Here is a 24,209-nt window from a genome sequence, read left to right on the forward strand (position 1 = left end):
TAAGGTCGGGCTGAATTTTTTTAGGCCCAATCTTATCTCTAATTCAAGGATTTGCAGCAAATATTTTTTTCGAGGTACGTTTGAATATATCCGAGCAATTTTATGTTAAATAGGTACGAGTCATGTCAAAGAAACTTAATATAATAAGTAAGCTAAAACCTACTAGCTATGTTGGTGTCTTATCGTTAACATTTTTTACGATGTAAATGAGATGCTTATATTGTGATTGTCACATGAATTGAAAACGGTTATGTGCTCTACCAAAAAGCTTATTACGCCAAAATAAACTGTCAAATTATCAAGGGAAACGAATGTTTGGAAAATAAAATATCGTTTCACCAAAGTAAATATTTTCAACATGCTCAGAAGTGATTGCTACACAAAGTGCAAATGATTTACTGTCTTATTACATTGCCCGAAAATTTTGTTACAAAGTTGTTTTAGTAACGTTTGCGAGAGGGGGACATTTCATGCCAGAGGTGCATTTTTTTGTAGTGTACCAGCTTCAAAGAATTTATAAGCATCCAAACTTTTATAAGCCTTATCAGCATTGGTGTATGGGCATACTCTATTTACAATATAGTGGTACAGATCATGTGGACTGAAGTCAAGCAGACTGGACAAATTGGTTTTACTGTACAGTATATTTGAATATGTCAGGAAGATGACAGTATGGGTCAGTAGCCAATCCTGCTAATGCTATCCTCAGTTTCTTTCAAAAGCGCTCTTAATCCTTTCTGAAGAGGTGAACCACCTCATTTGACATCTACACAATATTCGTTTGACTAGTCATTGCCAATGGTGTTGAATAGTATAGCTTTTGTTGTTGTTGCTGTTTACTGTTTACAGGTATCACCCAAAGTTTACCACGGTTTACCGCCATCCATCATGTTGTCCTCTTGTGGTTAGGTCACATGTGTGTAAAGGGTCAATATTGACAGACGAAATCAAACAAACGGAGATGAAGCACTACCCCCAAAAACATAATCGCAGACATATGACTTCTTCGATACAAGTTCCATGCATGTATTTTTCAGAATTTTTGGCGCTTCGAGGTAAAACAACGACAACAAAGAAAGGCAAACGGCTCGCCTGACCTCCCGGCAGCAGAATAACAGCACCAACCGAGCCGTTCCTCATCACTGATTGGTTGAAATTCCAAAAAGCAGCAATTTCTAACACAAAGTTAGCGACCCAAATATACATAAAAAGTCTGAATAAATACTATCAGATATTCTCTCTATGACAGTCCGTTGAGGTTTTCCGAGGACGTACATTATAGAGAGGGTGGCGGGAGTTTACCTGGGAAAGAATCCTCATCTGCAAATCAGTGTGTTATTGCCAGTCTTTGTTCAAATGTTATGGCAGGTGGTAGGGAGGTCATATACGGGGCAGGAAGTGCGTGACAGTCATAGCAGTTGTGGCCTTGTTGCCCCTCTTGACGCGGCCATGCTTGCTGAGCGCCACGAAGGAGTTTTGGTGCGCCAGCGACTCGTACGCGTTATAGTTGTTGGGCAGCATCCGCTCTCGAAATTTGCACTCATCATGAAAGACAGTCTGAAAGGGTAAATATGGCAGAGGTAAGATCTTAAGGCCAAGAAAAAATTACATATACATATATATATATATATATATATATATATATATATATATATATATATATATATATATATATACACACTGTAAATTCCGGACTATAGAGCGCACCTGATAATAAGCCGCACCCACCACTTTGGGGGTGATTTGACACTTTTGTACTTACACAAGCCGCACCCAAGTATAAACCGCGGGTGCCTTGCAGTCAAGCTTGAGACAGAGTCACATGTTTAATCCGGGGCCAGGCTGAAAGTTCCACAATTATAACTGGGGTTTTTAAGGGTTATTGTTCTATCTTCATTATTCATTATCCATTATCCGTTATCGGTCAGTTCATAATACGCTACAAAGCCTAGGAGCCGGGACACTTACTCTCAGCCAAAAGGCCAAGCTAAGGTCCTAGCCCTGAAGCCTTGCTGCGATCATTGCGAATGCACCGTTCCCGGAGGTACTGCAATACCGGGCCGATGCGTTGGGTGGACAGAGCAAGCTCTTATTCCATCTCCGGATTGCAAAAATCAAAGATTCTACACTTGATCTTAGCCATGCCGTCATGAAGTTTAAACCGTATTAAGCTACATAGATAGTACACAATCCTTGAACCACAGTTATTTTTTGGTTTGAACAAATTTATTGACACTAAAAAAACAGAAAACAATCATGACAATCTCAACAGCAATTAAGCACATTCACAATATTATATTCCAATATGACGTTTTTAACAGTATGACTTTTTTGGTTTGAACAAATTTATTGACACTAATAACAGAAAACAATCATGACAATCTCAACAGCAATTAAGCACATTCACAATATTATATTTCAATATGACTTTTTTAACAGCAAGCACAATGTGAGGTTTGAACAACCCTTCTCGAAAATCTTAATAGCAATCAAGCATATTCACAATTTCATTATATAACATCTTTGTTAGTGTCAATAGATCCGTCCAGGCCAAAGTCGATTATTTTTGGTCTGTGGTTTGAACAAATTTATTGACACTAAAAACAGAAAACAATCATGACAATCTCAACAGCAATTAAGCACATTCACAATACTATATTCCAATATTACGTTTTTAACAGCAAACACAAAGTGAGGTTTGAACACACCTTCTCGAAAATCTTATTAGCAATCAAGCATATTCACAATTTCATTATATAACATCTTTGTTAGTGTCAATAGATCCGTCCAGGCCAAAGTCGATTGTCCTCGGTCTGAACAAATCCACCGACACCAACAGCAGCAAAACAAACACGACAATCTCAACAGCCATCAAGCATATTCACAATTTTTTATATCTGACAATGTGACGTGACGATATGACGTTTTAACATTTTTTCCTGACATTTTCAACATCAATTAAACAATTTCAGAGTTATTTTCTTTTAACAGTAGTTAACCAGCGTGAAAAAGGCAATACTATTGTGCAAGGGCATAGCTCTGCCATCCCACCCTCCCAAGCAGCATTTCCCAGTCCTCTGTGTGGGTCCTCTCCCTTCTGCGTGGGTCCTCTCCCTTCTGGGTTCCACAACCCAGGCCGTTGCTGCCGGGACTCCCACAGTATAGCTCCGGCTCCCCCCTCCGGGTGGGTGCAGACGAGTCTTCTTTATGGCTGCGTCCTAGGCCCGCCGCTCGCAGATTGTATGGTATCTGCAGCCATTTGGAGCATAGCCACGGGGGGGATCTGCCTGCACCTCCATACCAGCAGGTTTCTTGAGGTCCAGATGGCGTCCTTGATGGCGGCGAGAGTGAGCCAGTCCCTGGCAAAGTCGTTCCGAGGCCTCCTCGACCGACTCACCCCGTAAAGCACGTACTGTGCATCAGGGACCTCCCCTTCTGGCAAGTCCGGGAACTTTCCTAGTTGGTCGGCCATTGTCCACAAGACCTGGGCAGCGCTGCACTCACCAAAAAGGTGCCTCACCGACTCCTGGGCGCCACAGCCAGGTCGAGGGCACGTCGAAGTCGCTGACATTCCTCGGTGGTGCATTACGGCTCTGACTGGGAGAACTTCATGAGCCACCATCCATGACAAGTCTCGTAGTCTGTTTGGGAGGGCAGGATGATTCACGTTGCTCCAAACCGTTGTGGATTCGCCAAACGCAAGCCCCCGCACAGGGCTTACTGTTGCTCGCAATTGCACAATAGCAATAAGGGCCCTGTGGTTTTGTAAAGTGTGACATTCTTGTGTTTCCAAATCAAACTTCTTCAAAAAATCCCGAATAAAGAGATGTGTTGGTGGCAAGTTAAATGAAACTGGAATCAAACGATTGTTTGGTACAAGCTATAGCTTCCGCAAATATGAGCCCATCCAAAACCGGGTCATTGCTTGACTTTTCGGGTTGTTGGGTGGGCCCACAGCGTTTTGGAAGTGGAGAGAGACATATTTGCTTCCCAGGAAAAGCTGGAGGTCAGGCACTCCTTTCCCCCCTTTTTCCTTTTTCTTTTTCATTGTATCTCTTTTTATCCTTTCCCACTTTGAGCCCCAGACAAAGCGAAAGATGGCTCGGTCCAGTTGTAACAGCACATTTCTTTTAGGCATAAAAACTAAACTGATTGACAAAAGCATTGGGAGGATGATCGCTTTGATGATTAGGACCTTCCCCTCTATTGTCAGTTTTCTTAGTGACCAAAAAACAAGTCTTTGCTTAACTTTCCTTGTCACGTCATCCCAGTTGGTCTCGCCTCCTCCATCCGCATTGAATTTTTTCCCTAGGATTTTCTGGTCTGTCTTTAACACCGTCAGCAGGAGTCCTGCCTTTTCTGTCTCTTTCCACATTCCATAAAACTTCACTTGTGATTTTTCTCTATTTAGCCTTGACCCAGACGCCCTCCCAAACAGGTCGGTCAAGTCAAGGGCTCTTCCAACAGATGCGCGGTCAGTACATAAAATATTAAAATCATTCATGTACAAAACACACTTGGTAATTTGTCCCCCACTTCCTGGGATATTGATGCCTTCGACAAATCTATCTTTTCTTAACATTTGTGCCAAAGGTTCAATGCAAAGAACATAGAGAAGGGGAGACATAGGGCAACCTTGACGTACACCGCAGTTGATCTTGATTGCTTCCGATAAATTCCCGTTAATCATGAATTTGCTGTAGATGTCTCGGTATAGCAGTCCTACCCACTTGATGTATTTTTGGGGAAAACCACATTTTTGCAATACCCTGAAGAGGTATTGGTGCGGGACTCGATCAAAGGCTTTTTCAAAGTCTAGGTTTAGGACCGCTAGTCGCATGTTTCTGTCTCTCGCATAACAAATGGTGTCACGGATCAGCATGAGACTGTCGCTGATCTTCCTTCCCACAATGGCACAGGTTTGGTCTGGATCAACCAAGTCTCCCAAGACAACAGACATTCGTGTTGCTAGAAGCTTGCTGAAAATTTTACAGTCCACGTTTAAAAGCGTTATGGGTCGCCAGTTTTTTAAGTCAATTTTGTCTCCTTTTTTGTGCAATAGAGTAACTATCCCTATTCTGAAACTGTCTGGCATATGGTCTCGACTGGAAAATTCGTTAAAAACAGCTAACAGATCTGGTGCTAAAATATCCCAAAAAGTCCGGTAAAATTCGAGGTTGAGTCCGTCCTCCCCGGGTGATTTGCCTTTTTTCATAGTCTTTATGCAATCATTCAGTTGGTCTTGGGTAAAGTCCGATGTTAAAAAGGGGTCTTGACGCACTGATCTTGAAATATGATCTAATACATGCCCCATTTAATTCTCATGTGTTTCTTTCTTTTCAAATAATTTTTTGTAGTAGTCTTCGACCAATCTGGTTATTTCACTACTTTCCTTTGTTATTTGCCCGTTTTCGTTTTGAAGTTTAAAAATCCCCTCATTTTTGCTCATATTTTTTTTTTAAAAATAGCGTGTACATTTTTCCCCTTCTTCTATTTCTCTTTCTCTGCTTCTTACTAAGATGCCTTTGCTCTTTATTTCCACCAAAGCGTTTAGTTCTTGTTTGGTCTCTTTGATTTCATCATTAAAGTCCATCCCCTTTTCTCTTAGGATGAAATAAAGTAGGAGTCTTCTTTGTAGTCCCGACATGCGTTTCATCTCTTTAAGTTTCTTGTTTTTCCCTGCATTTTTAAAAAAGGTCTGTGTTCGTTTCTTTGTCATTTCCCACCATTGTGCTCGTGAATCATACGAGTCTTGAAGGGTCTGCCAGTCTTTGTACAGCTCCCTGTATTGTGCGGCTAGAGCCTCATCCTCCAGCAGGGAGCAGTTTAACTTCCACAAACCCTTCCCAACAGTCATACCTGAAGGAAATGAGAAAGAGCAGGACAGTAGCAAGTGATCCGAAAAAAAAACTGGAATTAATCTTGCATCACTCTGTGCTAAACCCCTTGTAAATATGTAGTCTATTCGAGAGGCTCTGGCATTGTCACTACTGAACCAGGTGAAGCCATCCTCTCCTGGATGTATGGATTTGAAACAGTCCACCAGTTTAAATGTCCGGCACATGTCTTGTAATAAAGTTGATGTTTTATCTACTTTAAACTCCTCATCTGTCCTCTTTCTATCCTTCCTACTTAGGATGCAATTAAAATCTCCTCCCACGATTAGTGGTTGATGGCCTAGCATATGCGACTGGATGTCCTCTAAAAGTTCGTACCTGAGTTGTCTGTCGGCATGGCCGTATATGTTAATGAGGTTAAAATCATTCCCTATATAAGAAAGTCTTGCTAAGATTGCGCGTCCGTCTCTCATCACAGTACTCCCCTTTATGATGAGTTGAGGGTTGTTTATTAAAATGGCTACCCCATCGTTACGGTTTTCATTCGAGCCACTCCATAATGACGGATATGGCCAAATCTCTTCCCACTGTTTATAATTTTTTAGAAAGGGGATGCAGCATTCCTGTAGTAAAAACACATCTGTTCTGATAGTTTTTAAGAACGATAAAACACTGTGAGCCTTAACCTTTGATCTCACACTTCTCACATTGATAGTAGAGAATGTAATGTTCATAATTGTTGTTAAAGTATTTAAACTAGTTAGACAAAACCGGGGGATCTGAGTCCATTCTTTGGTGATCATCGAGATCATTGAGAGTGTCACCTGTGTCAGACACATCACTTAAGAGTAGTACCTCATTTTGAGACTCACCGGGGAAAACTCTGGGACCCTCTGACTCTCTGTCTGTGGTTCCAGGTCTTCCCCTTTTTTCTGGGTTAGGGGGTGAGCCAGAGGACCTATCAAGGGGTCTCTTACTTCCCTGCCCACAAAGGGTCAGATTTTTTCCCTCCCCGACTTCCTCCGTCTCAACTTCATACAGTTCCCTTGTGGGCTTATTCACCAGCAATCGGCTTTCTTCTAAATCTCTTATCTTTGTTTCTGTTTTTTTTCACCACTCCCAATTTTGTCTTACTTTTACCCCTCTTTCCAGTGCCCGTATGGGTTTTTGGAGAGTCATTCGCCTTTTCGATTTGTTTGTCTTCTCCAAATCCCGACAATGGCGTAGCAAACAAATTTGCTAATTTGGACTCTCTTCCAGGCCCTTCCTGGTTAATATGTGTTTTCGGAGTGGCAGTTGCTTTTTCTATTTGTTTGTCATGTCCAAATCCAGGTATTTTATGAGAAATCGAATTAGAATTTCCAGGTTCTTCCTGTTTCAATTTTGTTTCTCTGGTCTCTCCTCCAGGGGTTTTGGTAGGTACATCTGTTTTTTCAATTTGTTTGTCTTGTCCAATTTCTTTGTGCATTTCTTGATCAAATTCATTGGGTATTTCCATAACTTTATTCATTTCCTGTTCATCTTCATTGGGTATTTCTATAACTTCATTCATTTCTTGTTCATTTTCATTTTGTATTTCCATGACTTTATTAATTTCATTGTCTTTGTTATCTTTATTCATTTCATTGTCTTTGTGACATTTATTCATTTCATTATCTATGTTGTCTGACATCATTTCATTGTCTTTGTTAACTGCCTTCCTAGCTTTCAATTTGTTAGCAAACGAATTCGGGCAGTTTCTAAAGAGGTGATTCGTTTCTCCACAGAGATTGCATTTTCTGCTATTGATACATTCCTCAAAGGAATGTCCAATTGTTCTGCACTTTCCACAAAAAAATCGATCACATACCTCAGCCAGATGCCCATGCTCACCACATTTGCGACAGAGTTTTGGTTGCCCTTGATAGTGGATAAAGTCACGGTTTTCCCCCAGGAATATAGTCGACGGGAGTTGTTTCAGTCCCTGAAAGCCCTGAGGATCTTGCCGTAGTTGGACGGGTACCCTCCAGGCACCAGTCCAATAGCCTTTCTCACACCTCACCTTCATAGCCTGGCCTTTTACTGAGCAGTATCTACTCAACCAATAACAGACGTCATCAGCACTGATTATTTCACTAAACATTCTAACAATGACAATCTTGTTAGCATTATCAGTCAGCTTCTCCACTGTAAATCCAGAAAACTGGGACCTCACTCCCTCAAAGCGATTCCAAAACGCTTGATAAAGAGCTGCCGTTTCAAAACTCACATCAAAGCCTTTGCCAGAAGTCATTTTTATGACAGCATGTACCTCCTCCTTTTTAAACTTCAGAATCTTTTCAACAAACTTGTTAATAAAATCCATCCTTGACATTCCCTCCGAAATTGCCACAACATCTTTGAGCAAGAATCTCACGCAGTTACGTCTCCAGGGCAGGACTCGGCTGCTTTACTTCTAACTATGTTAAAATGGTTAGAATTGTAAAATTAATAATTAACAATACTCTTAAAACCGACGCCAATGACAGTATAAACGCATAGAACGAGCAGTGCTAACCTGATGCGTCCATCATCTAAATGTCCTCCATTAATGATGTGGGGTTTTTAAGGGTTATTGTTCTATCTTCGTTATTCATTATCCATTATCCGCTATCGGTCAGTTCATAATACGCTACAAAGCCTAGGAGCCGGGACACTTACTCTCAGCCAAAAGGCCAAGCTAAGGTCCTAGCCCTAAAGCCTTGCTGCGATCATTGCGAATGCACCGTTCCCGGAGGTACGCTACAAAGCCAAGACAATACACAATTTAGATAATATACAAATCGGAACTACAGTTGACATCACAAGTAGAAAATGATGCCCGTAATTAAGGCATGATGCAGACTTGTAAAGTCGGAGTCCCGTTGAAAGTAATCCAAGGAAACAAAATGTATATTTCCAAAGTTAAGGGTGGGAAAAATACTGGACTGTCTCAGAAAATTAGAATATTGTGATAAAGTTCTTTATTTTCTGTAATGCAATTAAAAAAACAAAAATGTCATACATTCTGGATTCATTACACAACAACTGAACTATTTCAAGCCTTTTATTATTTTAATATTGCTGAATTTGGCTTACAGCTTAAGAAAACTCAAAAATCCTATCTCAAAATATTAGAATATCATGAAAAAGTATACAAGTAGGCTATTCAACTAATCACCTGAATCATCTAATTAACTCGAAACACCTTGCGAGGGTTTCCTGAGCCTTAAAAACACTCAGCTTGGTTCAGTAAACTAAATCACAAGTATGGGAAGACTGCTGATCTGTCTGCTGTCCAGAGGACCATCATTGATACCCTCCATCAGGAGGGTAAGACACAAAAAGAAATTTCTCAAAGAGCAGGCTGTTCACAGAGTGCAGTTTCAAAGCATATCCACAAAAAGTCTGTTGGAAGGGAAAAATGTGGCCGGAAACGCTGCACAACCAAGAGAGATGACCGCAGCCTTAACAAAATTGTGAAGAAGAGCCGCTTCCAGAATTTGGGGGAGCTTCAAAGACAGTGGGCTGAAGCTGGAGTCCAGGTATCAAAAGCCACAGTTCACAGACGTGTCCGGGAAATGGGCTAAAATAGCCGTATTCCCATGGTCAAGCCACTTCTGAACTCAAGACAACGGAAGAAGCGTCTGACTTGGGCTATGGAGAAGAAGCACTGGACAGTTGCAGAGTGGTCCAAAGTCCTCTTTTCAGACGAAAGCAAGTTTTGCATTTCATTTGGAAGTCAAGGCGCCAGAGTCTGGAGAAAGGCTGGAGAGGAGCAAAATCCAAGTTGCTTGAAATCCAGTGTGAAGTTCCCACAGTCAGCAATGGTTTGGGGAGCCATGTCAGCTGCTGGTGTTGGTCCACTGTGTTTCATCAAGTCCAGAGTAAATGCAACTGTGTACCAAGAGATTTTAGAGCACTACATGCTTCCATCTGCTGAAAAGCTCTATGGAGATGAGGATTTCATTTTCCAGCATGATCTGGCACCTGCCCACAGTGCCAAAACCACCAGTAACTGGTGCACTGACCATGGCATCACTGTCCTTGATTGGCCTGCTAATTCCCCTGACCTGAACCCCATCGAGAATTTGTGGGGTATAGTTAAGAAGAAGATGAAAGACACCAGACCTACAAATGCAAATGAGCTGAAGGCCGCTATCGAAGCATCCTGGGCATCAATAACACCTCAGCAATGCCTCATTGCCTCCATGCCACGCCGGATTGATGCAGTAATCCGTGCAAAAGGATTCCCAAAAAAGTACTGAGTGCATCAATGGACATTTTCAAATGTTTGATTTAGTTTTGCTGTTATAAAATTATTTTTTTTACTTGGTCTGAGGAAGTATTCTAATATTTTGAGATAGGATTTTTGAGTTTTTTTCAGCTGTAAGCCAAAATCAGCAATATTCAAATAATAAAAGGCTTGAAATAGTTCAGTTGATGTGTAATGAATCCAGAAATTATGACATTTTTGTTTTTTAATTGAATTACAGAAAGTCAAGAACTTTATCACAATATTCTAATTTTCTGAGACAGTCCAGTATATATCCACTATTGTCCGCTGCGATAACAGAGAGATCTACCGGTAACTCAGTTTTACCACATTTCCCATCAGCCCGCGTTTGCTCCGCCCCTTATTTTTGATTCGTCCGTAGAACACATAACAGAATAAATCTCTAAAATAACTACATTACAAAAATATACAGTTGCAAATACATATTATACATGGTTACACATATTTACGAAGAAAGACGGTAAACCGAGAGAGTTTTCAAAGCTTTAATAATAATAAGATAACTTTCATCCCAAACCGTGCCTTTGAAAGGTACCAACACGCTAGTAGGATCACGCTCGCAATGCATCAAGCATACCTGTGATGAAAAAGCATCCTGTAAATGTGAAATTCACAATTGATCGTCTTCAACTTCTTTCTCATATCATTGCCATTAAGGGCATCTACCTCAGTGTCGGGACGTATATTATGTTTACAGAAAATATATGCTAAAACTTAGAAATTGCAGTCTTACTTGGCGTACATATTCTACTTGTCTTAATCTTACCTTTTAAACTCCTGCGCCGCTGGTGGCCGTTAGGAAAATTCTACAAATTAGCTACTTCACTGAATAAGCCCCAGGGTTGAACATTTGGGAAAAAAGTAGCGGCTTTTAGTCCAGATTTTACGGTATATACACACACACATATATCAATTTATATATATATATGTATATATACACACACATATATATATATATGTATATATACATATATATATATATATATATATATATATATATATATATATATATATATATATATATATATATATATATATATATATATATATACATATATATATATATATATATATACATATATATATATATATATATATATATATATATATATATATATATATATATATATATATATATATATATATATATATATATATATATATATATATATATATATATATGGGCAGCACGGCGGGGCAGTGGTTAGCGCTTGTGCGGCACAGTTAATGTCTCGGGAACCTGTCGTGGGTTCAAATCCAGCTCCAGACTTCCTGTGCGGAGTTTGTATGTTCTCCCCGTGCTTGCGTGGGTTTCCTCCGGGCACTCCGGTTTCCTCCCACATTCCAAAAACATGCATTTCAGGTGAATTGGCCGGTCCAAATTGTCCCTAGGTGTGAATGAGCGAATGAGCTGTCTGTCCCTGTGTGCCCTGCGACTGGCTGGCAACCAGTTCAGGATGTCCCTTGCCCACTGCCCGGAGATGGCTGGGATGGGCTCCAGCCCCCCCCGCGACCCTAATGAGGAGAAGCGGTACGGCTAATGAGATGAGATGATATATATATATATATATATATATACACACACATATATATATATATATATATATATATATACCAAAAGCACCCGCGAAATGTGAAAATCCGCGAAGTAGCGACGCCTCTTCAAAAAGGCTTAATTTTTTATTTTATTTTTAAATTATTTTTTAATTATTTTATTTTATTATTATTATTTCTTGGACCTGCGAAGCTCTGAACCCGCAAACGTGGAACCGCGAAGTATTGAGGTCCCACTGTAACTGTATATATACAGTGCATCCGGAAAGTATTCACAGCGCTTCACTTTTTCCACATTTTGTTATGTTACAGCTTAATTCCAAATTGTATTAATTTAATGTCTTATCTCAACATTTTACACAAAATATTCCATTATGAAAATGTGAAAAAAATTTTTTTTACTTTTTTCGAATTTGTTAAAAATAGAAAACTAAGAAATCACATTTACATAAGTATTCACAGCCTTTGCCATGAAGCTCAAAATTGAGCTCAGGTGCATCTTTTTTCCACTGATCATCCTTGAGATCTTTCTACAGCTTAATTGGAGTCCACCTGCAGTAAATTCAGTTGATTGGACATGATTTGGAAAGGCACACTCCTGTCTATATAAGGTCCCACAGTTGAGTGTGCATGTCAGAGCACAAACACCAAGCATGAAGTCAAAAGAACTGTCTGTAGACCTGCGAGACAGGATTGTCTTGAGCCACAAATCTCGGGAAGGATACATAAAAATTTCTGCTGCTTTGAAGGTCCCAATGAGCACAGTGGCCTCCATTATTCGTAAATGGAAGACCTTTGGAACCACCAGGACTCCTCCTAGAGCTGGCCGGCCTTCTAAAATGAGCGATCGGGGAAGAAGGGCCTCAGTCAGGGAGGTGACAAAGAACCCGATGGTCACTCTGTCAGAGCTCCAGCGTTCCTCTGTGGAGAGAGAAGAGCCTTCCAGAAGGACAACCATCTCTGCAGCAATCAACCAATCAGGCCTGTATGGTAGAGTGGCCAGACGAAAGCCACTCCTTAGTAAAAGGAACATGGAAGCCCGTCTGGAATTTGCCAAAAAGCACCTGAATGACTCTCAGACCATGAGGAACAAAATTCTCTGGTCTGATGAGACAAAGATTGAACTCTTTGGTGTGAATGCCAGACGCCATGTTTGGAGGAAACCAGGCACCGCTCATCACCAGGCCAATACCATCCCTACAGTGAAGCATGGTGGTGGCAGCCTCATGCTGTGGGGATGTTTTTCAGCAGCAGGAACTGGCAGACTAGTCAGGATAGAAGGAAAAATGAATGCAGCAATATATAGAGATATCCTGGATGAAAACCTGCTCCAGAGCGCTCTTGACCTCAGGCTGGGGCGAAGGTTGATTTTTCAGCAGGACAACGACCCAAAGCACACAGCCAAGATCTCAAAAGATTGGCTTCAGAACCACTCCGTTAATGTCCTGGAGTGGCCCAGCCAGAGTCCAGACTTGAATCCGATCGAACATCTCTGGAGAGATCTGAAAATGGCTGTGCACAAACGTCTCCCATCCAACCTGATTGAGCTTGAGACTTATTGCAAAGAAGAATGGGCAAAACTGCCTAAAGATAGGTGTGCTAAACTTGTGGGATCATATTCAAAAAGACTTGAGGCTGTATTTGCTGCCAAAGGTGGATCAACAAAGCATTAAGCAAAGGCTGTGAATACTTAAGTAAATAAATTCAAAAAAAGGAAAAAAAAAACTTTTTCACATTGTCATAATGGAGTATTTTGTGTAGAATTTTGAGATAAGAGATTAAATAAATACAATTTGGAATGAGGCTGTAACATAACAAAATGTGGAAAAAGTGAAGCGCTGTGAATACTTTCCGGATGCACTGTATATATATATATATATATATATATATATATATATATATATATATATATATATACATCTATCTATATATATATATATATATATATATATATATATATATATAGATATATATATATATATATATATATATATATATATATATATATAGATATATAGATATATAGATATACCGTATTTTCCGCACTATAAGGCGCTCATAAAATCTTTTTTTTTTTTTTTTTTTTAAAGCTGACTTATAATCCGGTGCGCCTCATATATGGATCAATATTGAATTGCAAGGTCTCGCAACTTACGGTAAGCAGCCACAATTTTTCGCGTAGAAAAAGAAGTGCGCTGTGCATACTGGGAAATATTAAACAACGATTCTCTTTTATTAGTACGTTTGTATAAAGACCCTGAAATGGCTCCTATTAAGAGACACGCTCACAAAGTAGAGTTTAAACTCAAGGCGATCAGTCACGCAGAAGAACGCGGGAATAGAGCAGCAGCGAGAGAGTTCAACATTAATGAATCGATGGCCATGTAAGGAAGAATAAACAAAGTTTTCCGTATATGCATGTATATGTATATACATATACATACATTTATATATACATATATATACATATACATATATATATATACATATACATACATTTATATATACATATATATATACATATACATACATTTATACATACATATATATACATATACATACATATAAATATATACATATACATACTTATATACATACATATACATACATATATATACATACATATATATATATATATATATATACATACATTTATATATACATATACATATATATATATATATATATACATATATATATATACTGGACTGTCTCAGAAAATTAGAATATTGTGATAAAGTTCTTTATTTTCTGTAATGCAATTAAAAAAACAAAAATGTCATACATTCTGGATTCATTACACATCAACTGAACTATTTCAAGCCTTTTATTATTTTAATATTGCTGAATTTGGCTTACAGCTTAAGAAAACTCAAAAATCCTATCTCAAAATATTAGAATATCATGAAAAAGTATACAAGTAGGCTATTCAACTAATCACCTGAATCATCTAATTAACTCGAAACACCTTGCGAGGGTTTCCTGAGCCTTAAAAACACTCAGCTTGGTTCAGTAAACTAAATCACTGCTGATCTGACTGCTGTCCAGAGGACCATCATTGATACCCTCCATCAGGAGGGTAAGACACAAAAAGAAATTTCTCAAAGAGCAGGCTGTTCACAGAGTGCAGTTTCAAAGCATATCCACAAAAAGTCTGTTGGAAGGGAAAAATGTGGCCGGAAACGCTGCACAACCAAGAGAGATGACCGCAGCCTTAACAAAATTGTGAAGAAGAGCCGCTTCCAGAATTTGAGGGCGCTTCAAAGACAGTGGGCTGAAGCTGGAGTCCAGGTATCAAAAGCCACAGTTCACAGACGTGTCCGGGAAATGGGCTACAATAGCCGTATTCCCATGGTCAAGCCGCTTCTGAACTCAAGACAACGGAAGAAGCGTCTGACTTGGGCTATGGAGAAGAAGCACTGGACAGTTGCAGAGTGGTCCAAAGTCCTCTTTTCAGACGAAAGCAAGTTTTGCATTTCATTTGGAAGTCAAGGCGCCAGAGTCTGGAGAAAGGCTGGAGAGGAGCAAAATCCAAGTTGCTTGAAATCCAGTGTGAAGTTCCCACAGTCAGCAATGGTTTGGGGAGCCATGTCAGCTGCTGGTGTTGGTCCACTGTGTTTCATCAAGTCCAGAGTAAATGCAACTGTGTACCAAGAGATTTTAGAGCACTACATGCTTCCATCTGCTGAAAAGCTCTATGGAGATGAGGATTTCATTTTCCAGCATGATCTGGCACCTGCCCACAGTGCCAAAACCACCAGTAACTGGTGCACTGACCATGGCATCACTGTCCTTGATTGGCCTGCTAATTCCCCTGACCTGAACCCCATCGAGAATTTGTGGGGTATAGTTAAGAAGAAGATGAAAGACACCAGACCTACAAATGCAAATGAGCTGAAGGCCGCTATCGAAGCATCCTGGGCATCAATAACACCTCAGCAATGCCACAGGCTGATTGCCTCCATGCCACGCCGGATTGATGCAGTAATCCGTGCAAAAGGATTCCCAACCAAGTACTGAGTGCATCAATGGACATTTTCAAATGTTTGATTTAGTTTTGCTGTTATAAAATTATTTTTTTTACTTGGTCTGAGGAAGTATTCTAATATTTTGAGATAGGATTTTTGAGTTTTTTTCAGCTGTAAGCCAAAATCAGCAATATTCAAATAATAAAAGGCTTGAAATAGTTCAGTTGATGTGTAATGAATCCAGAATGTATGACATTTTTGTTTTTTTAATTGCATTACAGAAAATAAAGAACTTTATCACAATATTCTAATTTTCTGAGACAGTCCAGTATATATGTGTATATATACATACATATACCCCCATACATATACATACATACATTTATATATATATATATATATATATATATATATATATATATATATATATATATATTCATATATATATATATATATATATATATATTCATATATATATATATATATATTCATATATATATATATATATATATTCATATATATATATATATATATATATATATATATATATATATATATATATATATACATATATATATATATATATATATATATATATATATATATATATATATATATATATATATATACATATACATATATATATATATATATATACATATACATACTTATATATATATATATATATATATATATATATATATATATATATATATATATATATATATATATATATATATATATATATATATATATATAGCCCTTAATCACAAAGAGTCTCAAAGGTATATATATATATATATATTCATATATATATATATATATATATATATATATATATATATATATATATATATATATATACATATACATACTTATATATATATATATATATATATATATATATATATATATATATATATATATATATATATATATATATATATATATATATATATATATATATAGCCCTTAATCACAAAGAGTCTCAAAAGGCTGCACAGACCACAAACTATATATATTATGGTCGAGAACCGAGGTTCCACTGTATATATATATATATATATATATATATATATATATATATATATATATATATATATATATATAAATATAAATATATATATATATATATATATATACATATATACATATATATATACATATATACAAATAAATATAAATAGAGATTTGTTGATACCCTCAACCTTCCTGTAATATTTCCAAGTATCCCAATCTAAGATGTACATAAAGTAAATTGAACGCTGTTCAATTGAAGAATACGAACAGTTTTGGTCTCTTTTGAATGGTAACACTCAGAAATAATCACTGCAAGTTCTATTATCACTAAGTAATCAAAGTTGGAACACAAAAATAGAAGGTTTTTATTCAAATGCCTGCAGATGAGCGAGCATGGGCATCTTTGCTGAAAAACAGGTGAGACAACAGCTTGAAGCAATACGGTACTTTGTCAAATTTGATCTCAATCTGAAAAACTAAACATTATATTTAACACATTTCTCTAAAGGCATGTCAAAGCATTTTGAGAGCTCCAGTATCCAGCTATAAAACATCTGGAGCTTGGTATTTTACTGGTATTGGCCGAGAAATATGTCAATAAAATGGTCAGAGGCTAACGGCCATATCGGAAAGACATCTACGCATCTGTTTATTTGCAAATGGGAATCTTGTGGTGGAACAGACAGATTGTGACAAGGAATGTCCAACGATGAAGAAATGCCTTTCGGCGCATTTTATCTGTCGGCATTGTGTGTTTTGGAGTAAATATTTTACACATTTGGATTCACTGGATGGTTCTGGATGTAATGAGTCCATGTTTGCAGATAACTATCTCATTCATCTCATTACAAGTGGATGTATTGGTGAGCTATCTGGCTTTATAGTTTTCGGGTATCCTGTTTCAGGCTGATCGTGATGTTTCTGTGATGATTACATTTTAAAAATTGTCATCATTTCATGAATCCCAAGAGTTTAAGCTTTCCAATGTTATGTGGCATGATGAAAGTCAGCGACCTATGACATTGTGAAGACACATTTTTTTATCAACTGTTTGATGGCCCGCCATTAAAGGTTGAGGTGTTCTCATTCTGTGCAGTGTATAAATAAATATGTTTTGAAAAGCTTTGTCCCTGAGTGCCAAAACGGAAAAATGTGATTTTTGTTTTACTCTAAAAAAAAAAAAAAGTAAGTATCAAGCCTCTAGGAATATTTTGATAAATCCCCACTAAATGGCAGGAATGGCTTTGATCAGATCTTTGCCAACTTCTTTGTGTTGCTTTTTTTCCAGCAATCGAGAGTGTAAGCGGCTCCCAAATGATCCCAACATCATGTGTTCACGTCACCGGAAACATCGGGTCCTGAAATGTTCTTGCAAAATTCATGCATCAGTCGTGCATAATACCTAATGCACAAAAACAAGTTAAAGCAAAAAGGCAGGATATGTTTATTATCTTGCCTGGATTTTAGCCTCAAGTTGATATTCTATCTACAGCAGGGGGTTTCAAATTGAAATGGATGGCGGGCCGAAACAAATAAACTTCACGCCGAGGACAGGACTGATTGGAGGTTTACAAGTGTTCAAATCCCGCATATTGCAAACTAATGAAAACCTAAGAAATATATTGAATTATGATGAGAAACATTTTTTGCTCTGTCAGTAATCTTGAATTTCCAAAAATCACATTTCCTTTATATGAAAATCCCCATGACATGACCATTGAATGAAAAAGAGCTGCTATGCTAGTTGCTAATACTGTATAGTGCTAGTCAGCCATTAGCGTAACCAGCCCAACAAAAATATTCACTTTTTAGTACACGACAGGCTTAAATCTAATTACAAATGCTCAATAAAATATATAATATACTATAATAAAGAAAAAGTAAAACAAAAGAAAAATGTGAAAAACGCAGCGTCTACTGCCTTGAAATAGTTCAGTCCATTTGATTCCTAGCAACGCTGAAATGAATGACAATAGTCTTTGTTTTAAAGTGTTGCTTTTTCTTTTCCTGGCTTTTCCAGCTCCACGGCACATAACACCTTTCATCCCTCTATCGTACCGGACTCATATAATTTGCGTTGTTCTGTGTTCATTTTACCGCTACAAAACAGAAAAGTGATTTTTGGCCAAGCCAACTTCATATTTGGGAGAGGGTAATTCCCCCAGATGGTAAAACCCACCTTATCTGTTGCGCTGAATGTGGCTAAATAGCTGACTAGAGAATGAATGCAAAAGTAAAGTTAGATAGTGCAAGTGACAAATACATGTTAAAATATGTTTTCTCTTTCAGCCAGCCCAAACGTGACCTTGACATAAGCCGGCCCTTCGGGAAATCTCCCATTCATCCCGATCAGGGACCCCAGCATTAAACATGCCCAACACTGGTCGGAAACAAACATGGTATTGTAATTAAACAGACAACATCAATGTTACAGCTTAAATGCTCAAAAATCCTTCAGACTCAAGTCAAGTGCTTTTGAGCCAGACAATATGTTCATGAAACACTGAGTTAAGTGTTTGACAGATGGTTAGTGTTGTGTATGTAGTAGGGTTGTAGTCGGATTCAGAGACAGGCACGGACGGTACATTCATAGAGTGTTTACTTAACTTCTTCTTCGGTAGTTCTCAAGCACAAGTACAAGGCTGCGCATTAGTATACAGCGACACCGCAGAAAGGGGAGTGTATTACACGACACCACATATTCCCTTTTTGTTAGAATAGGACACAAACAGTAGCATGAATCTAAAATACGCAATAAGTCTTCGGTAAGTATGAGCTTATAGAAAACATACATTTCAATATTCATTACCAGATTAGAGGTAAATATTTATCAAAGGTAAGCAATATTGTAAGGAACTATACTGTCAATATCGGTAAGCAAAAGTGTGTAAACCTTGTAAACTTAAACAGACTGTATGATGATCACATCATAAACAAACATGACAATTTTTTTAAACAATGAACATTCATCTTTTTTTTTTTTTTTTTTTTAAACATCACCACATCTTTCTGTATCTTTTTTTTTTTTTTTTTTTTTTTTAAGTCACGTAATCTTGAAGCCATGCAGGAGCATGTCGTATTCTCTGTGCACTCGGAGAGGGATGTGGTGAGAGCACAGTTTCAGGTTCAGGTGGCTCAGCACCTTGGTCGCTTGGCAGGAGGCAAGCATCATTATCAGGAGGCTGTTGCGCTGAAGCAGCAGCACAGGTGGAAGAATGGGCAAGGTGGAAAGCATTCCACACCTTTCCATCAGACAGCAGATAAGTGGCTGGACCCTTTTGGGCTACCACTGTCAGTGGCTTGGTGAACTTTGAGTGTCCTTTGGCAATGATTCCAGGTTTGCGGATGCGAACCGCAGAGCCAATCTGGAAGCTGGGTGATTTTGCACCGCGACGTTTGTCGGTGTATCGTTTGGACTTCCGTTGTTTGTTTTGTATGTTTTGTAGCATGTTGCCTTTGTCAGCAGTGGGACGCATGGAGTGAAGACCTGTGATGTGAAGCTTTGTATTCAGTAGTCTACCATGCAACAGTTCAGCGGGGGATACTGAAGTCACGGCATGTGGCGTGGCTCTGTAAGTCTGTAAAAACTCAGTGAAGAAGGCTTTCAGTGGTTTACCTTCGATGTTGGCTGTTTGTAGACAGTCCTTGAAGACTCTGTTGAAACGCTCAATTTCACCGTTGGCTTGTGGGTAGTACACAGAGCTGCGACGGTGTGTGATGTTCCTGTCACTAAGGAATGCTTCAAACTCGGTCGACACGAACTGAGGGCCATTGTCAGTAACAATTTCCTGTGGATTACCTTCTCTGCTAAAAACAATGGAAAGAAAAGTCATAACAGAGGCAGAAGTAACATTTGAGCAGAAGGCAATCTCAGGCCATCGGCTGTAATAGTCAATGAGGGTGATGGCGAAGCGGCAATCAGCAGGCGCAGAGTGAATAGGACCAACAATGTCCACAGCAACCTTTTCCCAGGCAGCAGTTGGGGTAGGCACAGGCTGTAATGGGGCAGTACGTGTGGTTGCGGTTTTGTCATGCTGCAAGCAGGTGGTGCATGATTTGATGGCGAGCTCAACCTGAGAATCCATTCCAGGCCACCAGTACAAGTCTCTCAGTCTTTGTTTTGTGCGGACGATCCCTTGGTGTGTAGCATGAGGAAGTTGGATCATTTTTTCCTGTAGCTGTTGTGGTATCACAACACGATGAGTGCCACGCACAATGACACTGTTCTGCAAGGCAAGCTCATTTTGCACACGGAAGTATGGCACGATGAGGGGGTCAAGGCCTTTTGCAGTACGAGGCCATCCCTTCTGCATGTAGTGTCGCACCTTCTGTAGCACTGGACATTCCTCACACGCACTGGAGAGCTCATCAGCAGTGACTGCAGCAAAATCAGGAGACACAGCAGCCACCATCTCCATGATGCCATCATTTTCCAGTTTCGTCAGCTCCTCAGACACCTTGTCACGCACGGCATATGGGAGTCTGCGTAGCTTTTGCTGGACTGGCGGGACGTCTGCACGCACTTTAACTTTGTGTAGAAAACCTGTAGCAACGCCTAGAGCATTTGTAGTGTTGACAGTGTGACTCATCTCCGATGCGGCAGGTGTTGCAATCTGCCCATCTTGTATGTGGAGGCGAAGTGCAGTGAACAGGTCCATTCCCAGTAGTGGAGTACCGTCAGGAACTATGTAGAAGTCAGTATGTGCACTCTGGTTGCAGTATGTAGCAGTAAGTTGAAGACAGCCCAACACTGAAATTGGCTTCTTCATGTAGGTCACCAGACGTACAGTAGGCTTTGAGAGAGGCAAGTGCATGAATGATTGTCTGTAAATTCTCTCTGGCAGAATTGAGACTGCTGAACCAGTGTCCACAAGCAGGTCAGTAGTAATAGACTGTTCATCATTCGCATGGAGAGCAACTGTACACGTAAGGCGCTTTGGGACTGCAGCTGTAGGGGCTACATGACACACAGTAAGTTCTGGGACAGTAACTTCTCTTACTGATCGAGTAGGAATTGCGCTGCGGCACACTTTACTAAAATGTCCAATTTTTTCACATTGGTTGCATTTTGCATTTTTAGCAGGGCATTTGGGGTCATTTGCTAGATGAGAGTTGGAGCCACAACGGTAGCAGGTTTTGTGTTGATTTCTTTTATCTCTCGAGTGCTGTGTATGCGTACTGCTCTGATTCCTTTTATCTCTTTGTTGCACGAACTTCACAGGAACGTCGGGCACGTGCACGGGAGCAATAGCATTAGCTTCTGAAATAGCGGATTTGATTTGTGTAGCAATTGCGATAGCTTTGTCAAGCTTTAAGTCCGTTTCCAACAACAAGCGTTCTCTGATTCTCGAAGAGGACATCTTCTCAATGAATTGATCCCTAATCATATCATCAGCAAACGTGCCGAAGTCACAGTTAGCAATTAATTCCCTCAATGCGGCAATGAACTGAGCAGTGGTCTCGCCCGGTCTCTGAGCACGCCGACGGAACTTGGTACGCTGAGCAACGACATTAATCTTCGGTACAAAGAAAGTTTCTAGCGCATCACAGGCAGATTTGTAAGAAGTGCCAGTGTCGGGAAGGGAAAGAAAAATTCTCTGCCCTTCTGTGCCTAAACAGTGCAGCAGTAGTGCGTGTTTTCGTTTGTCCGGCATTTCGTTAGCAGTCAATGCTAGCAGGTAATTTTCGAACATCTGAATCCACGTGGTGTACAACATCGTAGGCTCACCCGGGGTTTCAAGCAAAGCAAGGGGTTGTGAGATTCCGATCCAAGTCATCCTCGTCGCCAATATGTTGTGTATGTAGTAGGGTTGTAGTCGGATTCAGAGACAGGCACGGACGGTACATTCATAGAGTGTTTACTTAACTTCTTCTTCGGTAGTTCTCAAGCACAAGTACAAGGCTGCGCATTAGTATACAGCGACACCGCAGAAAGGGGAGTGTATTACATGACACCACAGTTAGTCCAGTTCTGGTTGGAATTCTTTAAACAAAGAGTGCAATGAATATTAAAATAAACAATAATAATATAGAGGCAGCACGGCAGCGGAGTGGTTAGCGCATGTGCGGCACAGTTCAAGTCATGGGAACCTCCTGCGTGGGTTAAAATCCAGCTCCTGACTTCCGGTGCGGAGTTTGTATGTTCTCCCCGTGCTTGCGTGGGTTTCCTCCGGGCACTCCGGTTTCCTCCCACATTCCAAAAACATGCATTTCAGGTGAATTGGCCGGTCCAAATTGTCCCTAGGTGTGAATGAGTGAGCGAGTTGTCTGTCCCTGTGTGCCCTGCGATTGGCTGGCAACCAGTTCAGGGTGTCCCCTGCCCACTGCCCGATGATTGCTGGCATGGGCTCCAGCACCCCCGCGACCCTACTGAGGATAAGCGGTGCAGCTAATGAGATGAGAATAATAATATAACATGCACGCATGCTGAATGGTATCTAACTTTTACTAATAACTTGTTGCAAAGGAACACGTTACTGGAACACAATTACCGTATTTTCCGCACTATAGGGCGCACCGGGTTATAGGGCGCACCCCCAAAAAATAGTTTTTGGTCCTATATCTTCCATAGATAAGGCGCACCGGATTATAAGGCGCTACAATGGGAACGCCGATAAAACAGTCAGATGATTCAGTCAAACTGATTACCTCCTTAACATTCCCAAAGCTTGCAAAGAAGCAAAAACGTGTAAATGCGTCATTTCAAATATCATTCGGAAGGTTGAAGTCTTGGGATTCAAGAAATGCCAAACATTTCTATGTTTCTATTTTCTTTTTCGCTCACAACTTTACTGTGCATATGACAATAAACACTTGGAATTGAGTTTAATTCACTCAACTCATCACAGCAACATCAAGATCGTTCTAAAATGATGAAAATATAAAGCCGCATAACTCACCTAAGTTCTCACGTTCAATAATGATACGCAATCATGGTCTTCTTACAACCGTTAGTGAAGTAAATCCAGGAGAGTAAATTATTTGCAAATACAGACTAATAAAACATGTTTCTTTATGGTGTACTTTAGCAAGCTTGCTAAGCTTGCTACGCCATTGCTAAACTTGGCCAATTGCAGGGTTTATTTTGGCCATCTAGCCTATTGGAGGCTCTGAATAACTTCAGCCAATAGCGATCGATTTAACTGATGATTGACACATCTTTTTCGGCCAATTGCGGGGTTTGTTTCGGCCATCTAGCCAATCCGAGGCTCCGAATAACTTCAGCCAAAAGTGATCGATTCAATTGATGAGTGACACATTGGTTAGCCAATGAAACGCCGGTATATAAATCCCAGCATACACCACGGACTTGCTACGCCATTGCTAAACTCGGCCGATTGCAGGGTTTGTTTTGGCCATCTAGCCAATCCGAGGCTCCGTATAACTTCAGACAATAGTGATCGATTCAAATGATAATAATAATAATAATAATTTCCTTTGTATTGTCATTCTTTGTAACAATGTACACAGAACGAAATGTCGATACACCTGACCCGTTGTAGCGAGTCGATGCAGCCGCAGCCAACAGAGGGCGCC

General features: G+C 39.5%; 1 protein-coding gene and 1 pseudogene across 1 annotated transcript in view; both read right to left on the minus strand.

Moving 5' to 3' along the window:
- LOC148363433 (fibroblast growth factor 6-like) overlaps positions 1 to 24,209 on the minus strand; it is a 36,807-nt gene that overhangs the window by 109 nt on the left and 12,489 nt on the right. Inside the window, exon 3 of the mRNA XM_088341088.1 lies at positions 1 to 1,557. This exon is cut by the window's left edge and continues 109 nt beyond it. Coding sequence (XP_088197214.1) covers positions 1,381 to 1,557 — 177 coding nt within the window. The 3' untranslated portion in view covers positions 1 to 1,380. The remainder of the gene's footprint in view (positions 1,558 to 24,209) is intronic.
- Positions 2,023 to 2,159, minus strand: LOC148363434 (U2 spliceosomal RNA; annotated as a pseudogene).

The sequence above is a fragment of the Urocampus carinirostris genome, chromosome 7, assembly GCF_059441175.1.
Source record: "Urocampus carinirostris isolate Australia breed hairy pipefish chromosome 7, RoL_Ucar_1.0, whole genome shotgun sequence".
Taxonomy (NCBI): domain Eukaryota; kingdom Metazoa; phylum Chordata; class Actinopteri; order Syngnathiformes; family Syngnathidae; genus Urocampus; species Urocampus carinirostris.